Source organism: Vitis riparia, chromosome 14 (genome assembly GCF_004353265.1).
Source record: "Vitis riparia cultivar Riparia Gloire de Montpellier isolate 1030 chromosome 14, EGFV_Vit.rip_1.0, whole genome shotgun sequence".
NCBI lineage: Eukaryota > Viridiplantae > Streptophyta > Magnoliopsida > Vitales > Vitaceae > Vitis > Vitis riparia.
In genome coordinates this window covers 26782975-26810099 of record NC_048444.1, presented here as the reverse complement: position 1 = coordinate 26810099, position 27125 = coordinate 26782975, and the positions used below count along the sequence as shown (strand labels likewise).

The window sequence follows — 27125 nt, the reverse complement described above, 5'->3', positions numbered from 1 at the left end:
CTTTACAACCTGCCCCTTTTTAGCGCTTCTGAGCAGTGTGGTGGAGTTGGTGAAACATCAATACACATTACAAAAGATGAAATAGATGAGCCTAGTTTGCCACAGAATGCAAAGCAATGTAGACCAGAAAATATATACAAATACAATGACCTTTAACATGAGATCCTAACATACACATACACATGCTCACACTCTAAAGAATTTAAGAAGAAAGCATTAAGCATTCACCAGATTCTACAGCAGAGTCCGGCATCATAAGAGACAAATCAGCCAATGTTTGCAGGGCATCTAAGGCAGAGCTTTCATCTACATAAAGAACAATAAGAGTGATAAGTATATATGTATCATAAAAAAATCCACATGTAATTGCATGAAAATTTGTCCTCATGGCTTGGGGAACAGTTTCCAGAACTAATGGGATTTTCTCTCTTAAAGTTGAAGAATAGGGTTTCACGGGAATAATTTTCTTTCATTGAGATTATTCTTTTATAGAGTTTACAACATATACAAATCTTTCAAATTAGGAAACTAAATTACTGATTAAAAGGAAAGAATAACTCCTAACAATTACTTTCCTAAAAATACAAAGATCGACAACTAATAAATAATTTACAGTTTTACAAAGTTATTTCTTTCCATATCAGTTTCGGTTTTCCAACACTCCCCCTCAACCTGGCTTAAAGATATCTTCCATAGCCAGCTTGCCAACTAGAAAATCGAATTGCCTTTTGTGTAGTTCTTTGGTGAAGACATGAGCCACTTGTTCCTCAATAGGGATATAGGTCATACAGACCAATCCATTGTCTATCTTCTCTTTAATGAAATGCTTGTCCATTTCCACATGTTTGGTGCGGTCATGGAGAACCGGATTGTGAGCTATTGAAATTGCTGCCTTGTTGTCATAATACAACTTCATAGGAGATGAACCTGTCATCTTTAACTCTTCCAGTAATCTTCTTATCCACATAATCTCACAAATACCATGAGTTACAACTCTAAAGTCAGCCTCAGCACTACTTCTAGCAACCACGTTCTGTTTTTTACTTCGCCACGTAACCAAGTTGCCACCTACAAATGAACAGTACCCAGAGGTGGACCTTCGATCCACTATGCTTCCAACCCAGTTTGCATCGGTGTAGGTTTCAATTTGTAGGTGTCCTCGTGACTTAAACAGAAGACCTCTACCTGGTGTCCCCTTTAGATACCTTAGAATCCTATAAACAACTTCAAAATGCTCTCGTCCAGGCTCATGCATAAACTGACATACCATACTCACTGAGAATGCTATGTCAGGGCGTGTATGGGATAGGTAAATCAATCTCCCAACAAGTCTCTGATAAGGATCCCGGTCCTTCACATTCTTGGTTTTTGTAGGCTGCAGTTTTACATTCGGCTCTATAGGTGTTTCAGTAGGCTTACATCCTAACATACCTGTCTCATCAAGAAGATCAAGAACATACTTTCGTTGATTTACAAAGATACCTTCTTTGGACCTAGCAAACTCCATCCCAAGAAAGTATTTTAATGCCCCCAGGTCCTTAATCTCAAATTCCTCAGCAAGTTTCCCCTTTAGCTTCTCTAGTTCATTGCAATCATCCCTAGTTAACACAATATCGTCAACATACACAATTAAGATGGCTACTTGACCTTCATTTGAATGTTTGTAGAACATCGTGTGATCATCTTGACTTTGAGTATATCCATAATGCTTTATTACTTTGCCAAAGCGCTCAAACCAAGCTCTAGGCGACTGCTTAAGTCCGTATAAGGACTTCTTCAATTTGCACACTTTCCCAACTCCAAAACTTTCTTCAAAACCTGGTGGAGGACTCATGAACATTTCCTCCTCTAGGTCTCCATTAAGAAAGACATTTTTAACATCCAATTGGTGTAAGGGCCAATTGGAATTTACTGTAAGGGACAACAAAACTCTAATCGAGTTTATTTTAGCTACGGGGGCAAAAGTCTCTTGGTAGTCTATCCCATAGGTTTGAGTAAAACCCTTTGCCACAAGTCTGGCTTTGTATCTCTCAATACTTCCATCTGCTTTACTCTTTATTGTAAACACCCATTTGCACCCTACAATTTTTTTTTTCCCTTGGTAAATTTACAACCTCCCAAGTGCCATTCATTTTTAAGGCATTCATTTCCTCAAACACTGCCAATTTCCAACTCGGTTCATCTAGTGCTTCTTGAATATTTCTAGGTACCACAAGTTTTGAAATATTTGTAGTGAATGCTCTATAGTTGTCAGAAAGGTTACTAGAGGAGATATATTTGGCAATGGGACATTTAGTGCAGGCTCGGGTTCCCTTTCTAAGAGCAATAGGGAGATCAAGGTCAAGGTCCTGTGCAGGAACAATTGGGGCTAATCCTAAACCGGGTTCGGGTGCAAATATTTTTGGACTGGGACCAAAGTGTGATAGTAAACTTAGATCAATAACAGAAGAAGAAGCATGTATATGAGTAGGAATAGAAAGAGGGTTACCTGAGACATTTAGAGAGCCATTGCCCAGGGCTTTCGGTTGACCATGTGCTGGGATGATCGGCTGGTCTTTACTTCTTCCAGGGACTTTTTTCCTTGATTAAACCACAGACTCAAGATTGTTTCTATTTTTTTTCATTCGTAGTATTTCTTTTTCTAACAGACCAATTTCAGATTCGGATTCAGTAGGCTTCGTTTCCTTATTTTCTTTTTCGAGAGATATATCAAGAATTACACTAGGCAAAGGTTCAACAATTTCCCAAAAATTTGGTTCCACTAATTTCTCCCCCTGAAGTAAATTTTTGGTAAAATATGGGACATTTTCCATAAAGGAAACATCCATAGTTGTGTAAAAACGTTTTGTAAGGGGATTAAAACATTTGTAACCCTTTTTATTAGGAGTATATCCTACAAAAACACATTTTTCTGCTCTTGGGTCTAACTTAGATCTTGACCTTTTTGGAATGTATACATATGCAATGCAACCAAATATTTTCAAGGGTAATTCAGAATTAATTCGAGATTCTGGAAATACCTTTTTCAAACACTAAAAGGAGTGGTATACTGCAAAATTTTTGTAGGCATCCTGTTGATTAGATATGAAGCAATTAGTATGGCATCCCCCCATAAGTATTTTGGAATATTCATGTAAAACATCATAGCCCGTGCTACTTCTAATAAGTGTTTATTTTTACGTTTAGCTATTCCATTCTGTTCAAGGGTATCAGAACACGAGGATTCATGTAAAATTCCTTTCTCGTTTGAAAAGGTTTTCAAAACTTTATTAAAGTACTCAGTCTCATTATCAGATCTCAAAATACTAATTTTTGTTTGAAATTGGTTTTCAATCATTCTGTAAAATTCTTTAAAAATCCTTTCGAGTTCAGATTTTTCCCTCATTAAATATACCCAACAAAGACGTGTATGGTCGTCTATAAAGGTCACAAACCATTTTTTTCCTAAAATTGTGGTTACTTTTGAAGGTCCCCAAACATCATTGTGAAAAAGATAAAATGGTTTTGATGCATAGTAGGGTTTTGGAATGTAAGTTTTTCGTTGGCTCTTTGCCAAAAAACAACTTTCACATTGAAATGATAAAGGATCAACCTTTTGAAATAACACTGGAAATAAATGTTTTAAATAAGAGAAACTAAGATGACCTAATTTGCAATGCCAAACCATTATTTGATCACGAACAGAAAGAGAACTAATACTACTTAGTCCTTGAGCAATTTCATTACTAGGTAAATTATCCTCGAAATAATAGAGACCATTGATCATCCTAGCACTGCCAATCGTCTTCCCTAAGCTCTGGTCTTGAAAAATACAATGGGATTTGTTAGATAATGTATAGTTATTTAGGTTATTTACTTTTCCTTTTCCTTTTCTTTCTTTACTGTATTGTGGGTCCCATTAGCATGTATATATATACCGAAGTCTAATGTGTATTTTTTACAGTTTTTCAATAACAATAATTAGGGATTCTCCCTTTTCTCTCTCTCTTCACATGGTATTAGAGCCTAGTGTCACAGACTTAGTCGTTCACTAAGCTCGTGCGGCACTTAGGCAAGTCAAGATGCTTGATCTTGCTAAGTTAGCCTTGATCCCCAATGCTTAGCTTGCTCGGCTAAGACACTCGCGACTCGGAAGCTTAAGAAGCTTAGTAGGCAACTCCTTAAAGAATGGAAGCTCTTTATTGCTCAAAGAAGCTTTTACAAGTGTTTTGGATGCTCACTTGCTTGGTTAGGAAGTGATTTTGGGTGGTGCCTTGGCCAAATGAGGCCCTCACCTATTTATAGGCACCAAGGGAACTCTCTAGAACCTTGGAGGGTTCCTTACAAATCAAGAATATTCTAGAACTCCCTACACTAATCTATGTACATCCTTATGTACAAGAAATCTCTAGAATTCTCTAAAAAGCTCTGGACTTCTCTCATGCCTTCCACCATAGTGTAGAGATGTGTGGACATCTCTAGGCATTTCTAGAACCTTCCACACTCTTCCCACCAATGGCTTAGTGTAGATGGCTCCAGGAGTCTCCAGAAGCTTCCCTCCTCCTATATAAGCCCATAGGGAGGGTCATTTGAAGCATCCTGTGACACTCTCCCCCACCGATGCCGTCGACGTCCTCGTCGTTGCCTCGTTCTGAAACCTCTCGATGTGTTTCCAGAACTTTCTCAAGGCATCCGCATGTTCCCAGCTTACCTGCCTCTTGGGTAGTCCTTTCCATCGGACTAGATACTCTATCACAGGAGGGACCCCTTGTCTCCTGGTGACCCGTTCAGCCAGGATATTCTTCACCTCCTTCTCCCGTGAGGCTCCAGATGGATGCAGACCCGTGCACTTTCGATGCTTAGAGTGCTGCTTCCTCTTACCCATTGAGTTCACCTTTCCCTTGGTGACCTCTTCCATGTGTGTGCGGGCTACCTCAGCTCGCTCCCCTTTTTCCTCCTTTACTTGCACCCCTGCTAGTAAGGAGGTCTTAGGCGTACTAGGCTTCGGGTTGAATTGGAGGGCACCTAGTAGCTGCATTGAGCCCATATGTGCTTCGTCCTCCTGCTCCCTCTCCTCGATCATGGCACTAAGCGCCTTCCTCTTTGGACAATCCCGTGCCCAATGTGGTCCGTCACATAGGAAGCATTTGATTTTAGGCGTGAACTCCTTCCTTTCCGCCTTACCCCTTCCTTCTTGGACGTTAGGCGTCTTGCCTGATCCCTTTTTAGGAGCATTGTGGTCTCTTGGAACCTCGTCTCCCCCACCCATGGCGTGGCTACCCTCGAAAGGCTCATCCTTGGAGGAGTCTCCCCTTCTATAATCCACCAAGGACTCGGCTACTGCTATGGCCGTGGCTAGGTCTTAGACACCACGCCTCCTCAACTCTTGCTCGGCCCAGCTTTGCAGGTTGTCCATGAAGTTGAATAGCAATTCCTCCCCAGTTATGTTAGGAATCTCAAGCATGAGTGAAGAGAATTCCTTGACATAGTCGCGTATTGAGCCTGTGTGCTTGAGACGCCTCATGTTTTCCTAGCCAGGTAAGCCACGTCCTTGGGTAGAACTGCCTCTTGATCTCCCTCTTGAAGTCCTCCCACGTCTCTATGGTGCAAATGCCTTTCTCCATATCGGCAAACCTTCGACGCCACCATAGAGTAGCTGTGTCAGTAAGGTAGAGGGTTGCAGTTCTCACCTTAGCCGCCTCATCCGTCAATGCGATAGCTTCGAAGTATCGCTCCATATGCCATAAGAAGTTATCCAACTCTTTGGCATCCCGTTTGCCACTAAACCCATGTGGCTTCGGCACCTCCACCCTAGATGCCTCATGTGTGGCCATGACCCGTGCCGACACAGCGGCCTTGTAGATGGCCAACTCCTGCCTAACTTCCTGGTCTCGGGACTCCATCCGAGTGGCCAAGGCCTCTATCCTTGACTCCATGCTAGCAAGCATGCTCAAGACCTTTCCTTGGAAGGACATGAACTCCTCGTGTGACACTGGCTGAACTTGTGAGACTTGCACCCCCTCACGAAGGTCTTGGATCTGCTCCCTTAGATCCTCTAAGCCCTTCTCCATACCTTGCTCGATCAAGTCCAACCCCTCTCGAGTGTCCGCCATGGCTAGCTCCACCTTGGCTAGCCTTGCCTCCATGTTGGCAACGACATCACGAGATTTATCCTTCTTGCCCCTGCCCCGTGCAGTAGGCTCGGTCTCTCTCCCACGGGTTTGCTCGCTACTCTCCTCCACGTTAGAGCCCGACATGCTTCCTTTGATATGCCCACCTCTTAACCGTGCTCTGATACCACTTGTCACGGACTTAGTCGTTCACTAAGCTCGTGCGGCACTTAGGCAAGTCAAGATGCTTGATCTTGCTAAGTCAGCCTTGATCCCCAATGCTTAGCTTGCTCGGCTAAGACACTCGCGACTCGGAAGCTTAAGAAGCTTAGTAGGCAACTCCTTAAAGAATGGAAGCTCTTTATTGCTCAAAGAAGCTTTTACAAGTGTTTTGGATGCTCACTTGCTTGGTTAGGAAGTGATTTTGGGTGGTGCCTTGGCCAAATGAGGCCCTCACCTATTTATAGCACCAAGGGAACTCTCTAGAACCTTGGAGGGTTCCTTACAAATCAAGAATATTCTAGAACTCCCTACACTAATCTATGTACATCCTTATGTACAAGAAATCTCTAGAATTCTCTAAAAAGCTCTGGACTTCTCTCATGCCTTCCACCATAGTGTAGAGATGTGTGGACATCTCTAGGCATTTCTAGAACCTTCCACACTCTTCCCACCAATGGCTTAGTGTAGATGGCTCCAGGAGTCTCCAGAAGCTTCCCTCCTCCTATATAAGCCCATGGGGAGGGTCATTTGAAGCATCCTGTGACACTAGGGAGAAAAAAACTCTAATTATTTCCGGTTTATCCGTGAATCCATTCTGGGAAATCTTTCAATGACCGTGTTTCATTCTGGTCACCCTTCCCATCTCCTAAAGCTTTCGATCAACCCTCACCGCCGTCGAAAACCCTCACCACCAGCAACTTTTCCAACGACTTTTCCGGCGAAGTCCTTTTCCGACACCGACCATACCATCAGGTGCGCAAAGAGGAGATCTTCAACTTTTCTCAAAGCACCGGAGGAAGAATCCCGGCCACGTGCGTCTCTTCTCCGGCAGCTTGAATCTCACGAGCCGGCGCGTGAGGGCGCGTGGGGAACTTTCCGGCCACGCGCTTCCATCTCTAGCCTCACCTGACGCCATCTAGCCACCCTCCATCTGCGCTTGTGTCATCTGAGCCCTAAAAGTGCATTTTTTTGGGTTTTTGTCTCCGCCGGCCCTCTAAACCGCCTTTTCGGCGACCTCCGGTGACTTCCTCTCCACCCTGAGCCCTGCACGTGTTTTAGGAAGTCCGTGATAAGCCGTATTAGGGCTCTCTTCGATCCAAACGTATTTCATTCACCAGATAAGTAGATATGGCTACTAAAAGTTCCGCTTTTTCCTCTGTCATATCCGAATCTCCTATGATTACTTCGGAGAAATTGGTTAGCAGTGAAAATTATTTGTCCTGGTCTGCCTCTATGGAGCTTTGGTCTATGGGTCAAGGTTATGAGGATCACCTTGTTACGCAGAAGGCGGATATCCCTGAGGTTGACAAAGTAGAATGGAGGAAGATAGATGCACAATTATGTAGTGTGTTATGGCACGTCATCTTCGGGCCTACAAAACATGCTTTAAATTTTGGAATCAGGCGAAAGGGCTATACACGAATGATATCCAACGTCTTTATAAGGTGGCTTCTTCTATTGTCAATGTCAGACAACAAGACATGGATTTATCTACTTATATTGGCCAGATTGCCTCTCTTAAGGAGGAATTCTTGACCGTGATGCCTCTTACTACTGATGTTGGGGATTAACGCATACAGATTGACAAGTTCTTCATGGTTCTTACGCTTATTGGCCTCCGTCCAGATCTCGAGACCGTCCATGATCAGATTCTTGGCAGTTCCTCCGTTCCATCCTTGGATGATGTGTTTGTTCGCCTCCTCCGTATCTCCTCCACTCAGACTTTGCCATCTGATAACACTTCAGATTCTTCTATGTTAGTCTCTCAAACTAACTCTCGAGGAGGACGCAGTGGTAACCGAGGTAGAGGCCAACGTCCTCATTGCACCTATTGCAATAAGCTTGGCCACACTCGTGATCGGTGTTATCAGTTACATGGGCAACCTCCCCGCACTGCCCACGTGGCCCAGTCATCTGATCCTCAGTCGCCTCAGTCTCCCAGTTCCTCCACATCTCAGGGTATTTTCCTCACTGACAGTGAGTATGACGACTATCTCCGCTATCAGGCCACCAAGTCAGCTTCTATTGCTTTTGTTGCCCAGACTGGTAATGCTTCTACTTGTCTTACCCACACATCTTCTCTTGGACATTGGATTCTAAATTCTGGCGCTTCTGATCACATATCTGGTAATAAGGATTTTTTCTCTTCTATTACTACTACCTCTGTCTTACCTACTGTTACTTTAGCTAATGGTTCCCAAACTATGGCCAAAGGTTTTGGTTTCGCTCATCCTCTCCCTTCCCTATCTCTCCATTCTGTCTTTTATGCCCCTGAGTGTCCTTTCAATCTTATTTCCATCAGCAAAATAACTCGCACTCTTAACTATTCTATCACTTTCTCTGATAAATTTGTGACCTTGCAGGACCGGAGTATGGGGAAGATGATTGGCATAGGACGTGAGTCTCAAGGCCTCTATCACCTCACCTCGCCTTCACCTGCAGTTTGCATTTCCACTGATGCTCTCCTCCTCATCCACAGTCGCCTGGGCCACCCTAGTCTATTCAAGTTCCAGAAAATGGTCCCTAGGTTTTCATCTTTGTCGTCGCTTGCGTGTGAGTCCTGTCAGCTTAGGAAACATACTCGTGTCTCGTTCCCAAAGCGTTTGAATAATCGGGCAAAGTTTCCTTTTGAACTTGTCCACACTGATGTTTGGGGTCCTTGTCGGACCGCATCTACTTTAGGATTTCAGTATTTTGTCACTTTCATTGATGACTATTCTCGATGTACTTGGTTATTTTTAATGAAAAATCGAGCTGAGTTATTCTCTATTTTCCAAAAATTTTATGCTGAAATCCAAACCCAGTTCAATATTTCTATTCGTGTGTTGCGCAGTGACAATACCAGGGAATATTTTTCTGCACTAGTTACTTCATTTATGTCCCAACATGGGATTATTCATCAGTTTTCTTGTGCTCATACTCCTCAACAAAATGGGGTAGCTGAACGTAAGCATCGACATCTTATTGAGACAGCTCGTACTCTCCTTCTACATAGTCATGTTCCTTTTCGTTTTTGGGGGGACGTTGTTCTTACAGCATGTTATTTGATTAATCGTATGCCCCCGTCTGTATTACACGATCAGATTCCTCATTTCCTTCTTTTCCCTGACCAACCACTTTATTTCCTTCCTCCTCGTGTTTTTTGTTGTACTTGCTTTGTTCATATTCTCACTCCTGGACAGGACAAACTTTCTGTCAGAGCCACAAAATGCATCTTCTTGGGATATTCCAGACTTCAAAAAGGTTATCGTTGTTATTCCTCTGAGACTCATCGCTACTTTCTCTCCGCTGATGTCACTTTCTTTGAGGACTCACCATTTTTCTCCACCTCTGAGTCTCTTCCTGTTTCTGAAGTCTTACCCCTTCCCATTATCTCCCCACCTAATGCAGTGCCTTCTCGCCCACTTCAGGTTTATCATCGCCGTCATCGTGTCGCTGTTCCTCCTTCTTTGGCCGCGGTACCTGCAGACTCACCTCCTATCCCTTTGGCTTCTCCTGCCCCGGTTCTGCCTCCTTCTACTGACTTACCCATTGCTCTTCGGAAAGGTAATCGATCTACTCGTAATCCTCATCCCATTTACAATTTTTTTGAGTTACCATCGATTATCTTCACCCTATTCTGCATTTGTTTCTGTTATATCTTCTGTTTCTCTTCCCAAGAGCACCCCTGAGGCTCTTTCCCATCCAGGCTGGCGACAGGCAATGGTAGATGAAATGGCTGCTTTACACTCTAATGGCACTTGGGATCTTGTTGTTTTACCCTCTGGTAAATCTACAGTTGGTTGTCGTTGGGTCTACACAGTTAAGGTTGGCCTTGATGGTCAGGTTGATCGCCTTAAGGCCCGCTTAGTTGCTAAAGGCTATACTCAGGTTTATGGTTCTGATTATGGTGACACTTTCTCTCCTGTTGCCAAGATAGCTTTTGTTCGTCTCTTGCTCTCCATGGTTGCTATGCGTTCTTGGCCTCTTTATTAGTTAGATATTAAAAATGTTTTCCTTCATGGGGATCTTGCTAAGGAAGTTTATATGGAGCAACCACCTGGTTTTGTTGCTCAGGGGGAGTCTGGTTTAGTGTGCAGGTTACGCCGTTCTCTATATGGCTTGAAACAATCTCCTCGAGCATGGTTTAGCCGTTTTAGTTCTGTTGTTCAGGAGTTTGGCATGTTCCGCAGTACAGCAGACCATTCCGTTTTCTATCATCATAACTCTTCGGGACAGTGTATTTATCTGGTAGTTTATGTGGACGACATCGTCATTACAGGCAGTGATCAGAATAGTATTCAGAACCTAAAGCAACACTTTTTCACCCACTTTCAGACTAAAGACTTGGGGAAACTCAAGTATTTCTTAGGGATTAAGATAACTCAATCCAGTTCCGGTGTGGTTCTTTCCCAAAGGAAGTATGCTTTAGACATCTTGGAAGAAACCAGTATGCTAGACTGTAAACCCGTAGACACTCCTATGAATCCAAATGTCAAACTTATACCAGGACAGGGGGAGCCTTTAGGAGATCCTGGGAGATATCGGTGACTTGTAGGTAAACTGAACTACCTCACCATTACTCGTCCAAACATTTCTTTTCCTGTAAGTGTTGTTAGTCAATTCCTACAGTCACCATGTGATAGCCATTAGGATGCTGTAATCTGCATTCTTCGATATATCAAAAGCACACCAGGACAAGGTGTGTTGTACGAGAACAGAGGTCATACCCAAGTTGTTGGTTACACAGATGCAGATTGGGCTGGCTTACCCACAAATAGACGTTCCACTTCCGGGTATTGTGTTTTTATTGGAGGTAACCTAATATCTTGGAAGAGTAAGAAACAAGATGTAGTGGCCAGATCTAGTGTTGAAGCCGAGTATCGAGCTATGGCTCTAGCAACATGTGAACTCATATGGCTGAAACATCTTCTTCGGGAGTTGAGATTTGGAAAGGATGAACAGATAAAGCTCATCTGTGACAACCAAGCTGCTTTGCATATTGCATCCAATCCAGTCTTCCATGAAAGGACCAAACACATTGAAGTTGACTGTCACTTCATTAGAGAGAAGATCACATCAGGATGTGTGGCGACTAGTTTTGTCAATTCAAATGATCAACTAGCAATATTTTTACTAAATCTCTCAGAGGTCCTAGAATTAAATACATTTGTAACAAGCTTGGTGCATATAACATATATGTTCCAGCTTAAGGAGGAGTGTTAGATAATGTATAGTTATTTAGGTTATTTACTTTTTCTTTTCCTTTTCTTTCTTTACTGTATTGTGGGTCCCACTAGCATGTATATATATACCCAAGTCCAATGTGCATTCTTTACAGTTTTTCAATAACAATAATTAAGGATTCTCCTTTTTCTCTCTCTCTTCACAGGATTCATAGAAGATAACACAACAATTAGAATCTCTAGCTAATTTGCTAACAGACAAGAGATTACAAGTATGTTTAGGAACATGGAGAACAGATTTAAAATCTATTCCCTCAGAGATTTTTATTAGACCTTTTCCTGCAATAGGTGAGAAATTACCATCAGCTATCCGAACTTTTTTATTTTCAGGACACGGTGAATAGGATTCAAACATGTTTGAGGAATTGGTCATGTGGTTGGATGCTCCAGAATCGATTATCCATGGAGTAGATTTAAAACAACAAGATAGAGCATATAATTCATTACCTGTGTGTGCCAAAGAAACACGAGAAGTACCCGATGTCAAGTTGGGTTTCAGCAGTGCAAGAAGATGCTCTTATTGTATCTCACCAAGTTTGAGGGTTAATTCAAAATCTGTGATTGATTCCCTAAATCATAATACATCTGATTTACATTCTCCCAAAGCTCTTGTATTGTTGGATAGCACATGTAATTAGAGCTAATGTCTTTTTCCATAGAATTCACAAGCCTTGTCATCACCATGGAATTCTCAGCATTCCATATAGCATAGTTCGGATCATCCACTGTAGGAGCCTTCTTTTCACCCGTCAGGTAGCCCATCTTTCCACGTCCTCTGATGTACATCCGAACTGATTGAGACCATCTCAGAAAGTTGTCACCATTCAAGCGAATTGTGGTGATTTGGACAGAGTGAGATTCCGAGGTGGTAGGATTGATTTTTGAAGAATCGGTGATGATGGGATTGTTCAGAGAAGGTTGAGGAACAGTAGTGGACTCATTTGAAATATCTGACATGGTTTCAGAGAACGGGGATTGAAAGAGAGGAAGAAATAGGATTTTGGCAAGCAAATTGCTAGCTCTGATACCAAGTTGAAGAATAGGGTTTCACGGGAAGAATTTTCTGAGATTATTCTTTTATAGAGTTTACAGCATATACAAATCCTTCAAATTAGGAAACTAAATCACTGATTAAAAGGAAAGAATAACTTCTAACAATTACTTTCCTAAAAATACAAAGATTGACAACTAATAAATAATTTACAGCTTTACAAAGTTATTTCTTTCTATATCAGTTTTGGTTTTCCAACACTTAAACTTTCCAGGAAACTTATCTCTAACAAGCAATCTGCCTCTACTGGATATGCTCCACAAGCACAACGATTACCCACAGAAAATGTTACTGAAACATTTAAAAAAGTGAATTTCCAATGTTTTCTTAACATTTAGGTGAATTTACTCCACATTAAGGTTGCTCATATATGCACGTTATGTTCCACAACCTTTATAAAGTGAATCACTGTATCATGTTCTCCATATTTATTTATTTACTTGACAGAAAACGGAAAATATTACTAATAAGAAAGAAAGTATGACAGGATGAGTTGAAAAAACAGCAGAATGAGCAAAGAAAAAACAAGCTGGACCCCAACTCCAAACACCCATAGAACAAAACTCCCAATCCAAAGCAAATTCTCACAAGCTCATGGGGAAAAAGTCCCAAACATACTTCAAAAAAGAAGTGGCCCCTCAAAGAACATAAAGATAAAAATTTTAAGGCATGTGTGAAATCCGGCTTAAGGCTCAAGTGAAATCTGATAACATCCATACCTCCAAAGAAAAGTTTTTTGCTCCTCTTCCTTTGACCACATGGAGAGCTGGGCTCAATTTTAGCATTTGTCACCTCAGTATCAATTTTTCTCTTCACAGGATTCATATTGTGTCCTTCAGTGTCACTACATGCTTCCCGACAATCATCAAACTGATTGTTTCCAATTTCTTCAACTTTCTCATTATCACAAAACTTCTTCCCCTCTTGAAGAACTACTGTACCAACACATTCCGAATCCATCAAGGAGCATGTATCTCCAGCGTAATCTCCATTCTCAGCTCCCCTGCTTTCTAAATTACCTTCAAAATAGTCTTCATCCGTCACAATACCATGAATCTTGGTCTGGACCATCTGCGAAGGCTAAATTACATGAACAGAAAATAAGTCAGATAAACAATATTATGGGAATTTATAATAAAACAACAATTGCAATGACAGAATATGTGAATGACTACCATTCTTTCCCTGCTCTGAACAGGTGATGCCTTCATGTGCTCTGTTCTTCTGAATGGGGCTTGAGAAGCATGAGAGCCCTCTCTCAGTGAAGCCTCCGTTAGTGTTAATGCTGCCACGTGTGCAACCTCATCATCAGTTGTATCCAAATCTGATCTCAGGCTTACTTTATTCAAAGAAAAATAACTTTCCTCATTGTCTTTTTTATATGAACATGAAACCGGGAAGCGAGGTGTCCTTTTCCTAACAGCATGTGGACGAATACCTAATATCAATTCATAGTTAGCCAACAGTTAAATTCAAGCCTATTTTTAAACATGGCATTGAAAAGGAATTTAGCATTAGATCACTGGCACTTTATGGGAAATATTCAAGCTACAGTTGCAGTTCTTATGCTCAAATTGCATAATTAAACACTGCAGAAAAGAAACATAAAGCAACATTTCAAAGACAGCCAAATCACTGAGTCAGCATTGAGTTTCTTTAGAAACTTTAATCACCAGGTGTACACACAGCATCAAAGAAGCATCCCAGTTGATTGAGGTACTGAAGTTTGTTATCTCATACCAATCTGAATCTGATTCCTGAATACCATTTGTAATATGAACAGAAATTCCCAGCTGATGTCCCTTTTGGAACGATCACTATCAAACCTAAGAACTCGTCTGGCTTCCTTTATTGAACCATTTGGAGAAATATTGAACCCAAAAAGAAATCAAAGCATCTTTTCTTGGGCATGGTTACTAAAAGATTTATGTTAAATGTGATATGCTCTAAACCCCAAAGAAAGGCAAAAATCTAGCTTACCACCTATGTTGGTTACTACCAGAATCATAACTAAACAGAAACCATCTAGTTACACTGAATGGAAAATTCGGGGTCCATCAATCCATAATAATGGGCCTTCATGCTTGCCTTTTCATGAATTTGAACCTGTTCCAATAACTATTCCTCTTCCAGTCTCAACAGAGTCATCAAATCTGTCCAAATTCTCCACCTGAGTCAATTATGCCACTAACAATTATGGAAAATACAAAAACAGATTTGGAAACAGGAGGAGATCTGCCTAGGCTTAATCACCAACCTGAGCTCCGTGTTTCTTCGTGAAAGGCAAAGCATCAGGCTCCTCAAGAAGTACCTACTGTCACACTCCACGAGCACAGCCAATTGACTGAACCGGAAACAAATCCCAAATGTGAAGGAGTCTCAGGATTCCCGAGCAGTCAACAAGAAGACATATTACAACAACAAAATGATTTGGACACGTCAATTGCAGTCAAGAAAAGTATCAGATCATGCATGAAGCATCCGATATCCAACTGTCCTACAGCAACCTATCTTCATCATATTGGCCTCTAAGTGAAAAAATTACAGATGTCTAAGTGCCTACAAGCATTCATGAAGCTCTAAAAATTCCCTAGTGGAAAGTTGCAATTATGGAAGAGATGCAAGCCTTAAAAAAGAATGATACTTGGGATATTGTGGAGCAACCAAAAGGGAAACACCCAGTGGGCTGCAAATGGGCGTTCACCATCAGGTATAAATCGGATGGTAATATAAAAAGATACAAGGCTCGACTAGTGGTCAAAAGTTTTACCCAAACCTTTGGTGTGGATTACAATGGGACATTCGCTCTAGTTGCTAAACTCAACACCGTTAGAGTACTGTTATCACTAGCTGCAAACCTCAATTGGCCACTTCATTAGATGGACGTGAAGAATGCTTTCCTTAATGGGGAACTTGATGAGGAAGTGTATATGGACTTAGCCTTGGGATTTGATGGGGGTAATGAAAGTGGAAAAGTATGTAGGTTGAAGAAATCTCTCTATGGGCTGAAGCAATCACCAAGAGTTTGGTTTGATCGCTTCACAAAGTCTGTAAAGAAATATGGGTACAACCAGGGCTAGACAGATCATACATTATTCTTCAAACACTCTCAAAATGGGAAAGTGGCTATTCTAATAGTGTATGTAGATGATATTATCCTTACGGAAGATGACTTGGAGGAATTAGCACGACTAAAAGGACTTTTAGCACAAGAATTTGAGATCAAGGATCTAGGTCAATTGCAGTACTTCTTGGGCATGGAAGTGGCTAGAACAAAAAAAGGGATTTCTATATCTTAGAAGAAATGCATAATTGACTTTTTTTTATTATAAATGAGCGCAAAATATATTAAAAAAGGCCGGAAGGCCGCAACGCATACAGGGAGTATACAAAGCAGCCACCAGGCCAAAAGCGCAAAAACAAAAACACCTCACCAACCCTTAGGGAGCCGCTAACCACTCCAAGAAGCCTAAAAGCGAAGAGGACTCCTCTCCCATATACACCTTAGCCCAACTCCACAAACTACATACAAAAGAATTCTTGAGTGTCTGAATAGCCAAAGAGCCCCCTCTAAAAGCTAACCTATTTCTTTCCTTCCAAACCATCCAAAAAATACACAACGGAATGGAATTCCAAATCTTTTTCCTCTTTTTACCCACAAAAGGGCCCCTCCAACAAAATAACACCTCTTTGACTGTCTCTAGAAACACCCACTGAACCCCAAATAAGGCAAAGACGATCTCCCAAAGGGCCCTGACCACTGTACGGTGTAAAAGAATGTGATTTACATTTTCCTCTTCACAACCACACAAAAAACAACGATTAGGGAGCTGCCACCCTCGCTTTTACAGCCTATCCAACGTGAGGATTTTTTCCCAAGTAGCCTCCCACGCAAAGAAAGCAACTTTGGTTGGGACCTTGTCCACCAAAATGCTCTTTTTCGGAAAGACGAGGGGATTGGGGGTTGCCAACAGATTATAAGCCTCCCGAATCCGAAAAATATCAAGACCCCCTCCTTTCCATAACACTGAGTCCTCCTCTGAGGATATCCTGAAGTCCCTTAGCAAAAGAAGCAACTCTTCTATTAACACTAGCTCCCAGTTGACTTATTGAAGGAAATAGGCATGCTTGGTTGCAAACCTTCTAAGACACCTATAGAATGGAATGGTAAGCTAAGAATGAAGGCAGATAATTCCATAGATAGGGGGAGATACCAGAGATTGATTGGAAAACTAATATACCTTGCTCACACAAGACTTGACATAACTTTTGCAATAAGTTTAGTTAGTTAGTATATGCATGACCTGTTTCAAGAACATCTAGATAATGCGCATAGAATATTGAGATACCTAAAGACTACACCTAGAAAAGGGCCTATTATTTGGAAAAAAAAAATGAGAAGGGGGATGTGGAGGCTTATGCAGATGTAGATTGGGCAGGTTTTGTTGATGATAGAAAGTCAACAACAAGATACTGCATTTTTGTACGGGGAAACCTAGTCACATGGAGGAGCAAAAAGCAAAATGTTATAGCCCAGAGTAGTGCAAAAGCTGAATATAGAGTACTAGCACAAGGAACATGTGAGCTTATTTGGCTTCAAAGATTGTTGGAAAAAATCAAGATACTAAGTATGAAACCTATGAAGCTTTTTTTGTGATAACAAAGCTACGATTATCATCGCCCACAACCCAATTCACCATGACCGCACGAAGCATGTAGAGGTATGTAAGCATTTCATCAAGGAAAAGATGAAAAAGGATTGATTTGCATGACTTATGTACCAAGCACACAACAAAAAGGAGATATACTCACCAAAGGACTGTCTAGACAAAGTTTTGAAAATTTGGTAGACAAGTTAGGAATGATAGATATCATTCACCAACTTGAAGGAGAATGTCAAAAGATTATGTTTTTTAGTTAGTTTAAATTTTTATTATTTAATAAAAGATTAAATTAGATTTTTTTGTTAGGCAACTATCTTATTTGATCAGGTTGTTTATTTTTAAATTTATTTTCTCTTCCTAGATTTCAGGTCAGCCAAGAGGTTCTCTCTGGCTTCTGTTTTACTATCTTGTAACTCTATAAATCAAAGTTTTATGTGGTGGAAAAATCAGGTTGAATAAAAAAAATAAAAAATAAAAAATAAATAAAAATCCTTTCAACTTAATAAAGATGTTGACTATTTCCTTTAAAGCCTTTGGAAATCAATCAAAAGGAAAGGTTCTATGGGATATTGTAACTTGTAAGCCTTAGTATGATGTGCCTAATTTGGCAAGAAAGAAATGTGAGAATCTTTGAACATACTAGGAGGACATTAGATGCAATTTAGGATTTATTTTACTCTTCTTCCTCTCTTTTTGTTTATACTAGCAAGGACTTCAAAGGCATTCCCTTGAGCCTTATATTGTTAGACCGGTGGCTTGTTTGCAAGTCAAAGAGGCTGGTTAGAAAGACTTCACAAGTATAGCTAGCGCCAATTAAGGGAGTAGTTAAATTAAACTTTGATGGACATGCTTTGGGAACCCTAAGGCAACTTTGGATAGGCAGTGTGATTAGAGATCATCGAGGTTCAATAATCAAAGCATACTCTAATCTTGTAGGTCATGGTTTTGCTATTGAGGTTGAGAGTGTAGTGCTTCTGGAAGACATTGTAAAAGCAAAAGCTTTGGCTAGTCCAATTTCGTGATGTAGGGGGATTCAATTGTTGTTATCTCGAGAGTGGCCAAAAGGAAAAGGGTTTATGGAGATTTGATGAGTGGCTGCATCAAATATTTGATAGTTGTACAAAGTTAGAATGCTCCATTTAATGGGTTCCTTGCTTAGTTAATCAATTGGCGGTGGACTAGCTAAAAGAGGTGCAAAGCAATTGGTATCTTTTGTTGGAGATTATGTGCCTCCTTGAGTCTATCTAATGTTTGTTGGAAACATTGTTTCACTTTTTGTAATTTCTCCCACTTGTTCAGCTATATGGCTACATGTAAAGGAATCAATTCCTTTGTTTTGATCTAAATTTGTACATTGTGGAAGGATGTCTCATCCTTCTTGATCTTTTTAATTAATAGCAATGATCTATTATGTTTCTGATTTTTTTTTTAAAAGTACGAAGGACATTGGAGAAGTGCTCTAAAAAACACAAAGCAATCCAGCCAAGACATATACTGGTTTTCCTGACCCCTACACCAAGTAAAGGCTCAGGATATCTGTAAACCATATTAAAATCACCACCAATGCACCAAGGATCCTCCCATAACTTCCCCCATTCTCCTCTTCCCACACTTTACGTCCAACATAGGGCCATAAGTCCCCATAAACACCAAATGAAAACCATCTTCAAAATTAAATCTACAAGGCGAAGAGAAAAAACCTTCCTTAGTTCTAACTAAATCCAAAACCTTGCTATCCTAAAAGATAAGCAAACAACCTGCTTAGTTTATTCAAGGCAAACCAACTCTGACCTTTGGGACCTTAGCAGCTGCGTTAATTCACCAAGACAATGAACCAACCAACAAGCCCTCCCTCTTATCACCAGACTGAGTTTTGACTGCCATAATTTAAAGAAGATACTAATTTCCCTTGCTCCCTTTTCTTGCTTGTCCCACCTCTTAAACACAAAATTTGGCCTCTGTTTGCTCCTCTGCTTTCCAATTTTCCTTTTGGAGTGGTATTTGAAAAAGAAAAAAGAAGCAAAAACAAAATAATGAGAACCTTTTCATTTTCCTTTATTGGCACCATGTTAGTTCCTGCTTATGTGCAACTTTTTTCCCTTTTATCTATAATAGTACTTCCTTTCTTAGTAAGACAAAAGAGCGAGGAAAAACTACAATAACTAAAAAGTATAATAAAAATACAGAAAATATAACAACCAAAAAAAAAAGAATTCAGAAAAGAAAAAAACACCAACAAGACGTCCCCATGAGCTATACTTAAAAGCAGAATCTGTTACCATCTGAGAGACTCCTCTTCAATAATGATAGGCATCCATCATTTGCAACTGATGGAGGCTGCAAAAGGTCTTCTTTTGAGATGCTAAGATGAACTTTTCCCCGCACAGGCTTCTGAGTTTTTCGAGGTGTACCTGAAACATCATTGCTCTCGTTGTCGCCACCTCCCTGACAGTTTACAATCCATAGAATTAAGGAGCAAAACTGAATCCATTCCAAGGGAGTAAACAGAATAGTGATTCACCTAGGAATATTCTCATGAAAAAGTAAAAAATAAAAACCTACAAGATATGGACACTGACTATAGATTTAGATCAAAATCACTTATGTCTAAAGATGGTGCAGTTTGAAGGCCCACTAATAATGATTCTAGATTTAACAAGAATATTATGTCAAATCCAAATTAAAGAACTGTTAAAATGTAGCTAGAAGCAGCTTAGTAAAAGCAATTGTAAGCAGAGATCACAGTACATAAATGAAACACGTAGCCACCTCTCATTCACTTGAAAAAGCATAATTAGGAATAGCATACAAAATGCGGTATCTTTATCAGGTTACAACATACAAGTCCCAGATCAATTAGAAGATGCCTATATCTCAATGGAAGTAACATGCTGCACCAGTTCATTATTTCATATAAGAAACAAAGCTTTATTAGATATAATGAAAGAAACAAACAAAGAGATATTCTTCTAAAGTCAAAACACATGCGACCAATAAAAGAAACAAAATTTGCAAAGTATCCACGCTAAATCTTCAAGCACTCAAGGAGAACAAGTATCCGCCAGAAGGATCTATAGAAACCTAGCTCCCCTCTTAGCTAAACTGCTAGCCACCTGATTGACCAACCCAGTTATCTGCATAAAAGAAGATACCATGTCAGAAAGCATGAATTCTCTTTGTTCAATGAACAAGCCATCATGGACCGTTACAGCTCTACCTCCCAAAGAAACCTATGCAATAACAATGGACGAATCCCCTTCGACATGAAGGTCTTGTTTGGGGTCCATAATACCCAGCTAATAGCCATGCCTAATCCTTCCCAAAGAGCTAAAGCATTGACAGAAAAATTTATACCATCCAGTTTGGAGAAGACCCTCACCGCCTTCTGTCTCAAATCTCCTAATACCTTTTCACATGCTCATCTAAAACCGTAAGTATCAAATTTATCTTGAAGAAATCCAAGGTGGAAAGGGCTAAAGTAAACACTTATTCTTCTTCTCTGGTTCTCTAAGAACGCAACTTTGTAATCCAAAGATATGAATCTAAAAGGAATATTAAGAAACTCTATGGTTATTGACATCAAAAATGATGTGAGGAATCAGATCTTATCTGATATTTCTGCTATTGAACCAAAACCTGTTCACAGAAATCCTTCTGGTCCAACCATCAACCCCGTTATGGTGAAGGTCATGCCACACACCTTCATAGATCCCCAATCCTTTCCTCTTAACCAAAGATTATAAGAGATTACAAACACAATGCAAATCTACTTTGGGGTCAGCCAAAAAATACCAGTGAATGAGAAAAGTCTCCACCAATGCCAATAAGCTAAAGGGCATGGAAGAAAAAATGATCAATGGATTCTCCACAAGCCGTACACAAGATACATCTATAAGGACTGAAAGCTCATAAGGCCTCCGAATATGAAGTATGTCAATGATATTACCTTCTTGTGAGGCACTAGCCATACCAAGCTTTGAATTTGGAGGGGCCTTCGCCTTATAACTTATAGCTGAATGGAAAGTGATAAGATTATCACTCTTATTTTTTCTTGTGATCGGAAACAAAATTGTATTAAAAATGAATAAAAGTACATGAGAAGGATGAGGAGTCCCCACCATAGTTACAAAAAGCTTATCAAAAATGGCTAAACTCCACCACAATAAAGCCAACCAGTTTGGACTAAAAAGAAATCCAAAAGCCTCTCCACTAGCCCTCACAAAAATCTTCTTGTTATTATTCAGCCACTTTTGTTCTACACTCCAAGGATCAATCAAGTTGAACAACATTGAGAGGAATGTTTTTAAAAGCAAGTGTACAAGAGGCCTAGAAAAAGGAATAGAAGTGGATTAGATCCCACAATATCTATGCATCCTCCACTTATCCTTAAGGACCCTAGCATTTCTCTCCCACCAACAATCCACATTAATGTGAGACAAGCGATCTACCACAAGATCTTACCTTTTAGGGAGCTCTTGAAACCCATATATGAGATGGTCATCATGCCACATATGTTCCTGAGTGGAACCAAGTCCAACTTAGCTTGTTTCAGTAGATGGTGCCATAGCCACATAGTCACTAGCATGTAAAAAAAGATGATAAACTATTTATGTATTCCTCGAACATAGAATGCACAAATTAAGGCTAAGGGCTTTGTAAGGTCTTCTCAACTATAGCATAGCATGTCATTGGTATTTACCTTTTTATATGTCACTAACCAAGCAAAGGCTTTGACCTTAGATGGGACTTTAAACTTCTATACGAATTTGGCCATAGAAAAGGGACATAAATCTGATAGATTGGACAAAGCCACATATAAGGATTTTACTAAGGAAAAACATGAGGATAAAAACCAATAGGTTATGATAAAAATTAAGATTACGCATCTAGGATGATTGGAGACAAATGCACACAATTGAGGGAAGACATAAATCTTTCAAGGTCCTCATCTCCAAATCAATAAGGTTACGATGAAAATTACGGTTCCAAGTGGAAAATGCTCCTAGACTAGAGAAGGTTCCCAAACAAGAGGAAGAGTTGCCAACAAAAGAGCTAGAATAGAAGAAATTTCATTTAACCAAAATCCAGCAACACTCTTCTAAAGGAGTCAAATGAAATATTCCCAAATAAGAGAGAAAGAAAGAGAGAGAAAGAGAGCAAGAAAGAGAGAGAGAGAATAGGTCATCCATTAATACTTCTGCAACAAGTAAAATTCTAGGAAGAAGATATATATTCAAACTTAAGAAGATAGTGGAAATAAGGGTGTCCATCCATCTCAGTATTCTGAAAAAACAAAAAGGAATTTTCGAACCTTCACCAACAATGAATTAGATAAGGGGTAAGAAATAATGAAAATTTCAAGAGATGACATTTAAAATCCATTTTCCAATGAAGGGTTGGTTTCATAAAAATAACATAAATAAATAAAAGCCTAAACCTTTACTTGTACACTCTATGACCCTAAAAGTTGACTTTCAGATGATCTTAGGACTTTACTTTTCTCTCTATTTTACTAGTAGCAATTTAGAAAGAAAGTTTCATTTCTCTTATACTAAGAGAAGGAATAAGGGAACAACTCTTGACGAAAAATCATAAGAGAAACAGCTTCCAGAATATCATTAACTATATTCAAAAACAACAAGATACGTTTAAGAGCATTCAAAATGTCTGCTAAAATCAAAACTACAAACTCACCAGGACATTGTAGTGATCTGTCATCATTGCTATTAGGCCAACCACAGAAGCTGTCCCCTCTGGCAGAGATAGGTATGCCTGAATATCAAATCAAATCAAAATTATTTTTTTTATAAGAAATAAACAATTTGTTAAATCATAAAGTCAAGGAAGGACATCAGATTATCAATGTATGAAAACCTAAGATGGTAAAAATTTCTTGAGTTTGTCAAAATGCAATACCCCACAATGAAAAATATGATACATTCAAGCAAATCAAATATCTAAAGATCTTAGCAAATTTTGATTTGTGGAGTGGGTGTGTGAAAGGTGATAAAAAAAAAGAGTGGGACTCCATCAAGGACAGAGTTTGCTTCTCTATTAGCAATGGAAGAAGGGTCAAATTTTGGAAAGATAGATGGAGTGGTGACTCATCTGTGAAAGAATCTTTTCCGTCTTTGTTCTCTTTCGCCACAAACAAAGATGCATGGGCAGTGGATGTATGGGAGCAGAATGGGGAAAGTGGCTAGTGGAGCCCTCACTTTTCTAGGCAGTTTCATGAATGGAGTGGGAGCTTGAAGGAGTGACAATTTTTCGAGAAACTCCAAGCTTGCCTAGTTAGGAGAGAAGACGATCATAGTTTGGAGTGGAAGGAATTCAAGGGTGGCAAGTTCTCTGTTAAATCTTTCTACCATTCATTGGTCTAAGGAAGAAGTGAGCATTTCCCCGCAAAATGTGTTTGGAATCCCTGGGTTTCCCTAAAAGTGGGGATTTTTTTGCTTAGGAAGCATCGGGGGGCAAAATTTTATCAATTGATCAACTTAAAAGAAGGGGATGGAGTATGTGAAACATGTGTTATGTATAAAAAGGTGGAGCTAATCATTTACTCCTCCACTGCCCTATAGCTAGTATCCTGTGGCAGTTGATTTTTTCTCTGTTTGGTGTGGTTTGGGTGATGCATTCAATAATAAGAGAAACTTTGTTTAGTTGGCATGGTTCCTTCATTGGCAAGAAGCGGAAAAAAATCTTGGAGGGCAACTCCAGTGTGCTTGTTATGGAAGCAATGGATGGAAAGTGATAGAAAGGTCTTTGAAGATTTAGAAAAAAAAAAAAAACAAACAATTAAACTCTCATTTATGAATACTCTTTTGGAATGGGTTAAATTGTATGTAGATGATTATCCCATGTCCATGATAGGCCTTGTAGATTGGATTACTTCTGAGTAAAAGATAGGGGATGAGGGGGCTATTTTTTGTTTCTTTCATCATTCTTCTACTTGCCAGTTGTTCAGCATCAAATGTATAGACTACGTGTACTTTGTTGCGCCTCTGGTCCAGGCACTTTTCATGTGTTACCCCCTCAATAACCAGAAAAACAGAGAGATGTTCATAAAAGCCAAAAAAACCAAGTGGATTCAGTTCCCTACACAGATTTACAGTGTTAACAACCAGAAAAACAATTCCACTTGTTTAAGGGAACTGACCATAAACTGGTCTGGTTCATGGCCCTCATCCAAACCTACCCCTGAAATAACACCCTCTAAACATAGAAGTGGACTACATCTCTAAATATGAGCCTAATGAACACAGGAAAATATCCAAAAGCATTAGCTGTCTCCTAATTATAATTTTTTTCTTTTCATGAAATATTTTTAATATGAAAGCAACTTTGACCAGCCAAACTCATGTATGACTTTGAACAGAACAATTTTTTTTATGGATAACCTTTTTTTTCCTTTTTTATTTTTGTCTGCACTGAGACTCAAACCTAGAAGCTCTCTCAACCCCACACCAAACCACTTGTTCTAGGTCCCAAGGGCTTGAACAGAACAAATACTTGTTGAAATCACCCAACTGAACTTCAAGAAATACTAAATCTACTAGGTTAATTGAGGAGATACTCCTTATATGGATGTTTCCATCAACGGACAATGTCAAATTGAATTTGATGAATGTTCCTTGGATAAACCAGGACAATTGGGAATTAGAGGAACACTTATGCATCATCATGGAACATTAGTGTAAGAGCATTCTCTAAGAATGCTAGAGTGGTCTAGCTATCTAGGTGGAGATGGTTGCCTTGTTGGAAGGCCCAAGGCTTGCTAAAGCTAAGGGTTTATCTAACCTTCTAGTATAGAGGAATTTTTAAATAGTCCTATCTTGGATAAATAAAAAGAGAAGCTCATGAAGGTGTGATGGATGGTTGCACCAAATTTTTTATATTAATATAGAGTTGGAATGTTCTTTTTACAAGCTTCCTCGAACAGCTAACCATGTGGCAAATATGTTAGCAAAATGAAAAGTCAGAAAAATCAATCAATTGATCTCTTTTGTTGGGGATTCTCCCTCACCAAGCTTTTGAATTCATATTTGTAACCACTTTTAGTTATGCATTCCATTGATTTAGAGTAAATAAGTTTTTCTCGTTTTTTATCAGTGTTGATCACTTTTCCAGCTATTTTAATGCAAAAAAGCTGCTAGAAAAATAAAAATAAGTTGCATAAGAGTTGTAACTTGCATTAAAAAGAAACTTTTAAACTAAATATTCATACATAAACCAAAGTGTCCAAAGTTATAGAAATCATGAAGAAAATTCAGAGAATCCATTTCTCAGATAGGCTACTGCTCAAGGAAAATGCATACTCGATTCATATTGTAAAGGGCCTCCACCATTTCCAGAGATCTGTTACGTACTACACCAGCTACCTGGAAATCTACAAAATTAGTAATCTAGACAAGATGCAAAAAGCACAGTAAACTATTTTGTAACAACAAAAAATTTCACTGACAATGGCAAAATAATAAATATGAAATCACAAGCAAGAATCCCCCAATTACATATAAATTTTCATTAGATCGAATAAAAGCTGACATTTAAAGAATAAAGCAAACAGTGACAAGTGAATCAAAATAGCAAAGAATGACATACCTTCTTCCAATCTTTCCCATACTTCCTATAGGCTTCATAAAAATGCTCAAGCTCTTCCTTGCTCCATTGAGATCCTAACATATCAGACAACTTCCTCTTCTGTGCAGAACAGAAGACATGATAGCCAACATATTGAGACAGATCAGAGTAAAGCTTTTAAAGAAATTAAAATTGTTATGAATAGCTCACAATAAGAAAAGCTCAGCATGTGTCTAGAAAACTTAAAGAGGATGACCACATTAAGATCTTGCGCATACTTCAAAGAGTGAAGGTCGACTGCATCCTTGAGTCAATGCGATGCAATTTAGCAAAGATAGGACACTTTAGTTGAACTGTATGCTACCTTTCTTTGGCCTTAGAGGAAGGCAACAAAACCACACAATGTTCACCAATTTCCAAGCAACTCTTCAAAAGGATAGATAAGGATTAACTCATGGGAGGAGATCTATAAGGAATCAACGGAATTGCTTTAAAGTTATAAGTATTATAATATTGATCAATTATTAATGGAGAACAAAAGATCTAAGACAAAGGACCTGGGGAATAGACATTTGGAACATGAGCCTTATGTCACAGGATGCTTCAAATGAGCCTCCCCATGGGTTTATATAGAGCCCAGGAAGCTTCTGGAGACTCCTGGAGCCATCTACACTAAGCCATTGGTGAGAAGAGTGTGGAAGTTTCAAGAGAAGCCTAGAGATGTCCACGCATCTCTACACTATGGTGGAAGGCATGAGAGGAGTCCAAGGCTTTCTAGAGAATTCTAGGAATCTCTTGTATATTCTTGTACATAGGTTTGTACATAGAATTATGTAGGATGTTCTAGATTATTCTTGAGTTGTAAGGAACCCTCCAAGGTTCCAAAAAGTTCCATTAGTGCCTATAAATAGGTGAGACCCTCATTTGGCCAAGGCACCACCCAAAATCACTTCCTAACCAAGCAAGTGAGTTCTCAAAGCACTTGTAAAGCTTCTTTTGAGCAATAAAAGCTTCCATTCTTTAAGAGTCGCCTACTACGCCTTCTAAAGCCTCCGAACCGTGAGCATCTTAGCCTAACAAGCTAAGCATTGGGAGTAAGGCTGACTTAGCAAGATCAAGTGTCTTGACTTGACTAAGTGCCGCACAAGCTTAGGAAAAGACTAAGTCCGTGACAAGTGATATCAGAGCAAAGCTATGAAGCGGGCATAGTAAAGGAAGCATGTCAGGCTCCAACGTGGATGAGACTAGTGAGCAAACCCGTGAGAGAGAGACCGAGCCTGCTGCACGGGGCAGG

General features: G+C 39.7%; 1 protein-coding gene across 8 annotated transcripts in view; it reads right to left on the bottom strand.

Annotated features, from left to right (window-relative positions):
• Nucleotides 1-27125, bottom strand: part of LOC117930775 (protein ALWAYS EARLY 2) — a 52376-nt gene that overhangs the window by 11425 nt on the left and 13826 nt on the right. For 5 of the 8 annotated variants that reach the window (XM_034851486.1, XM_034851487.1, XM_034851489.1 and 2 more), the window contains 8 exons: nucleotides 25853-25951; nucleotides 25567-25629; nucleotides 22946-23023; nucleotides 19531-19696; nucleotides 13763-14025; nucleotides 13307-13667; nucleotides 3021-3071; nucleotides 229-306 (listed from right to left, as the gene is read on the bottom strand). In XM_034851486.1, coding sequence (XP_034707377.1) covers nucleotides 229-306; nucleotides 3021-3071; nucleotides 13307-13667; nucleotides 13763-14025; nucleotides 19531-19696; nucleotides 22946-23023; nucleotides 25567-25629; nucleotides 25853-25951 — 1159 coding nt within the window. The remainder of the gene's footprint in view (nucleotides 1-228; nucleotides 307-3020; nucleotides 3072-13306; nucleotides 13668-13762; nucleotides 14026-19530; nucleotides 19697-22945; nucleotides 23024-25566; nucleotides 25630-25852; nucleotides 25952-27125) is intronic. The other 3 variants (XM_034851493.1, XM_034851490.1, XM_034851492.1) reach the window with 3 other exon arrangements.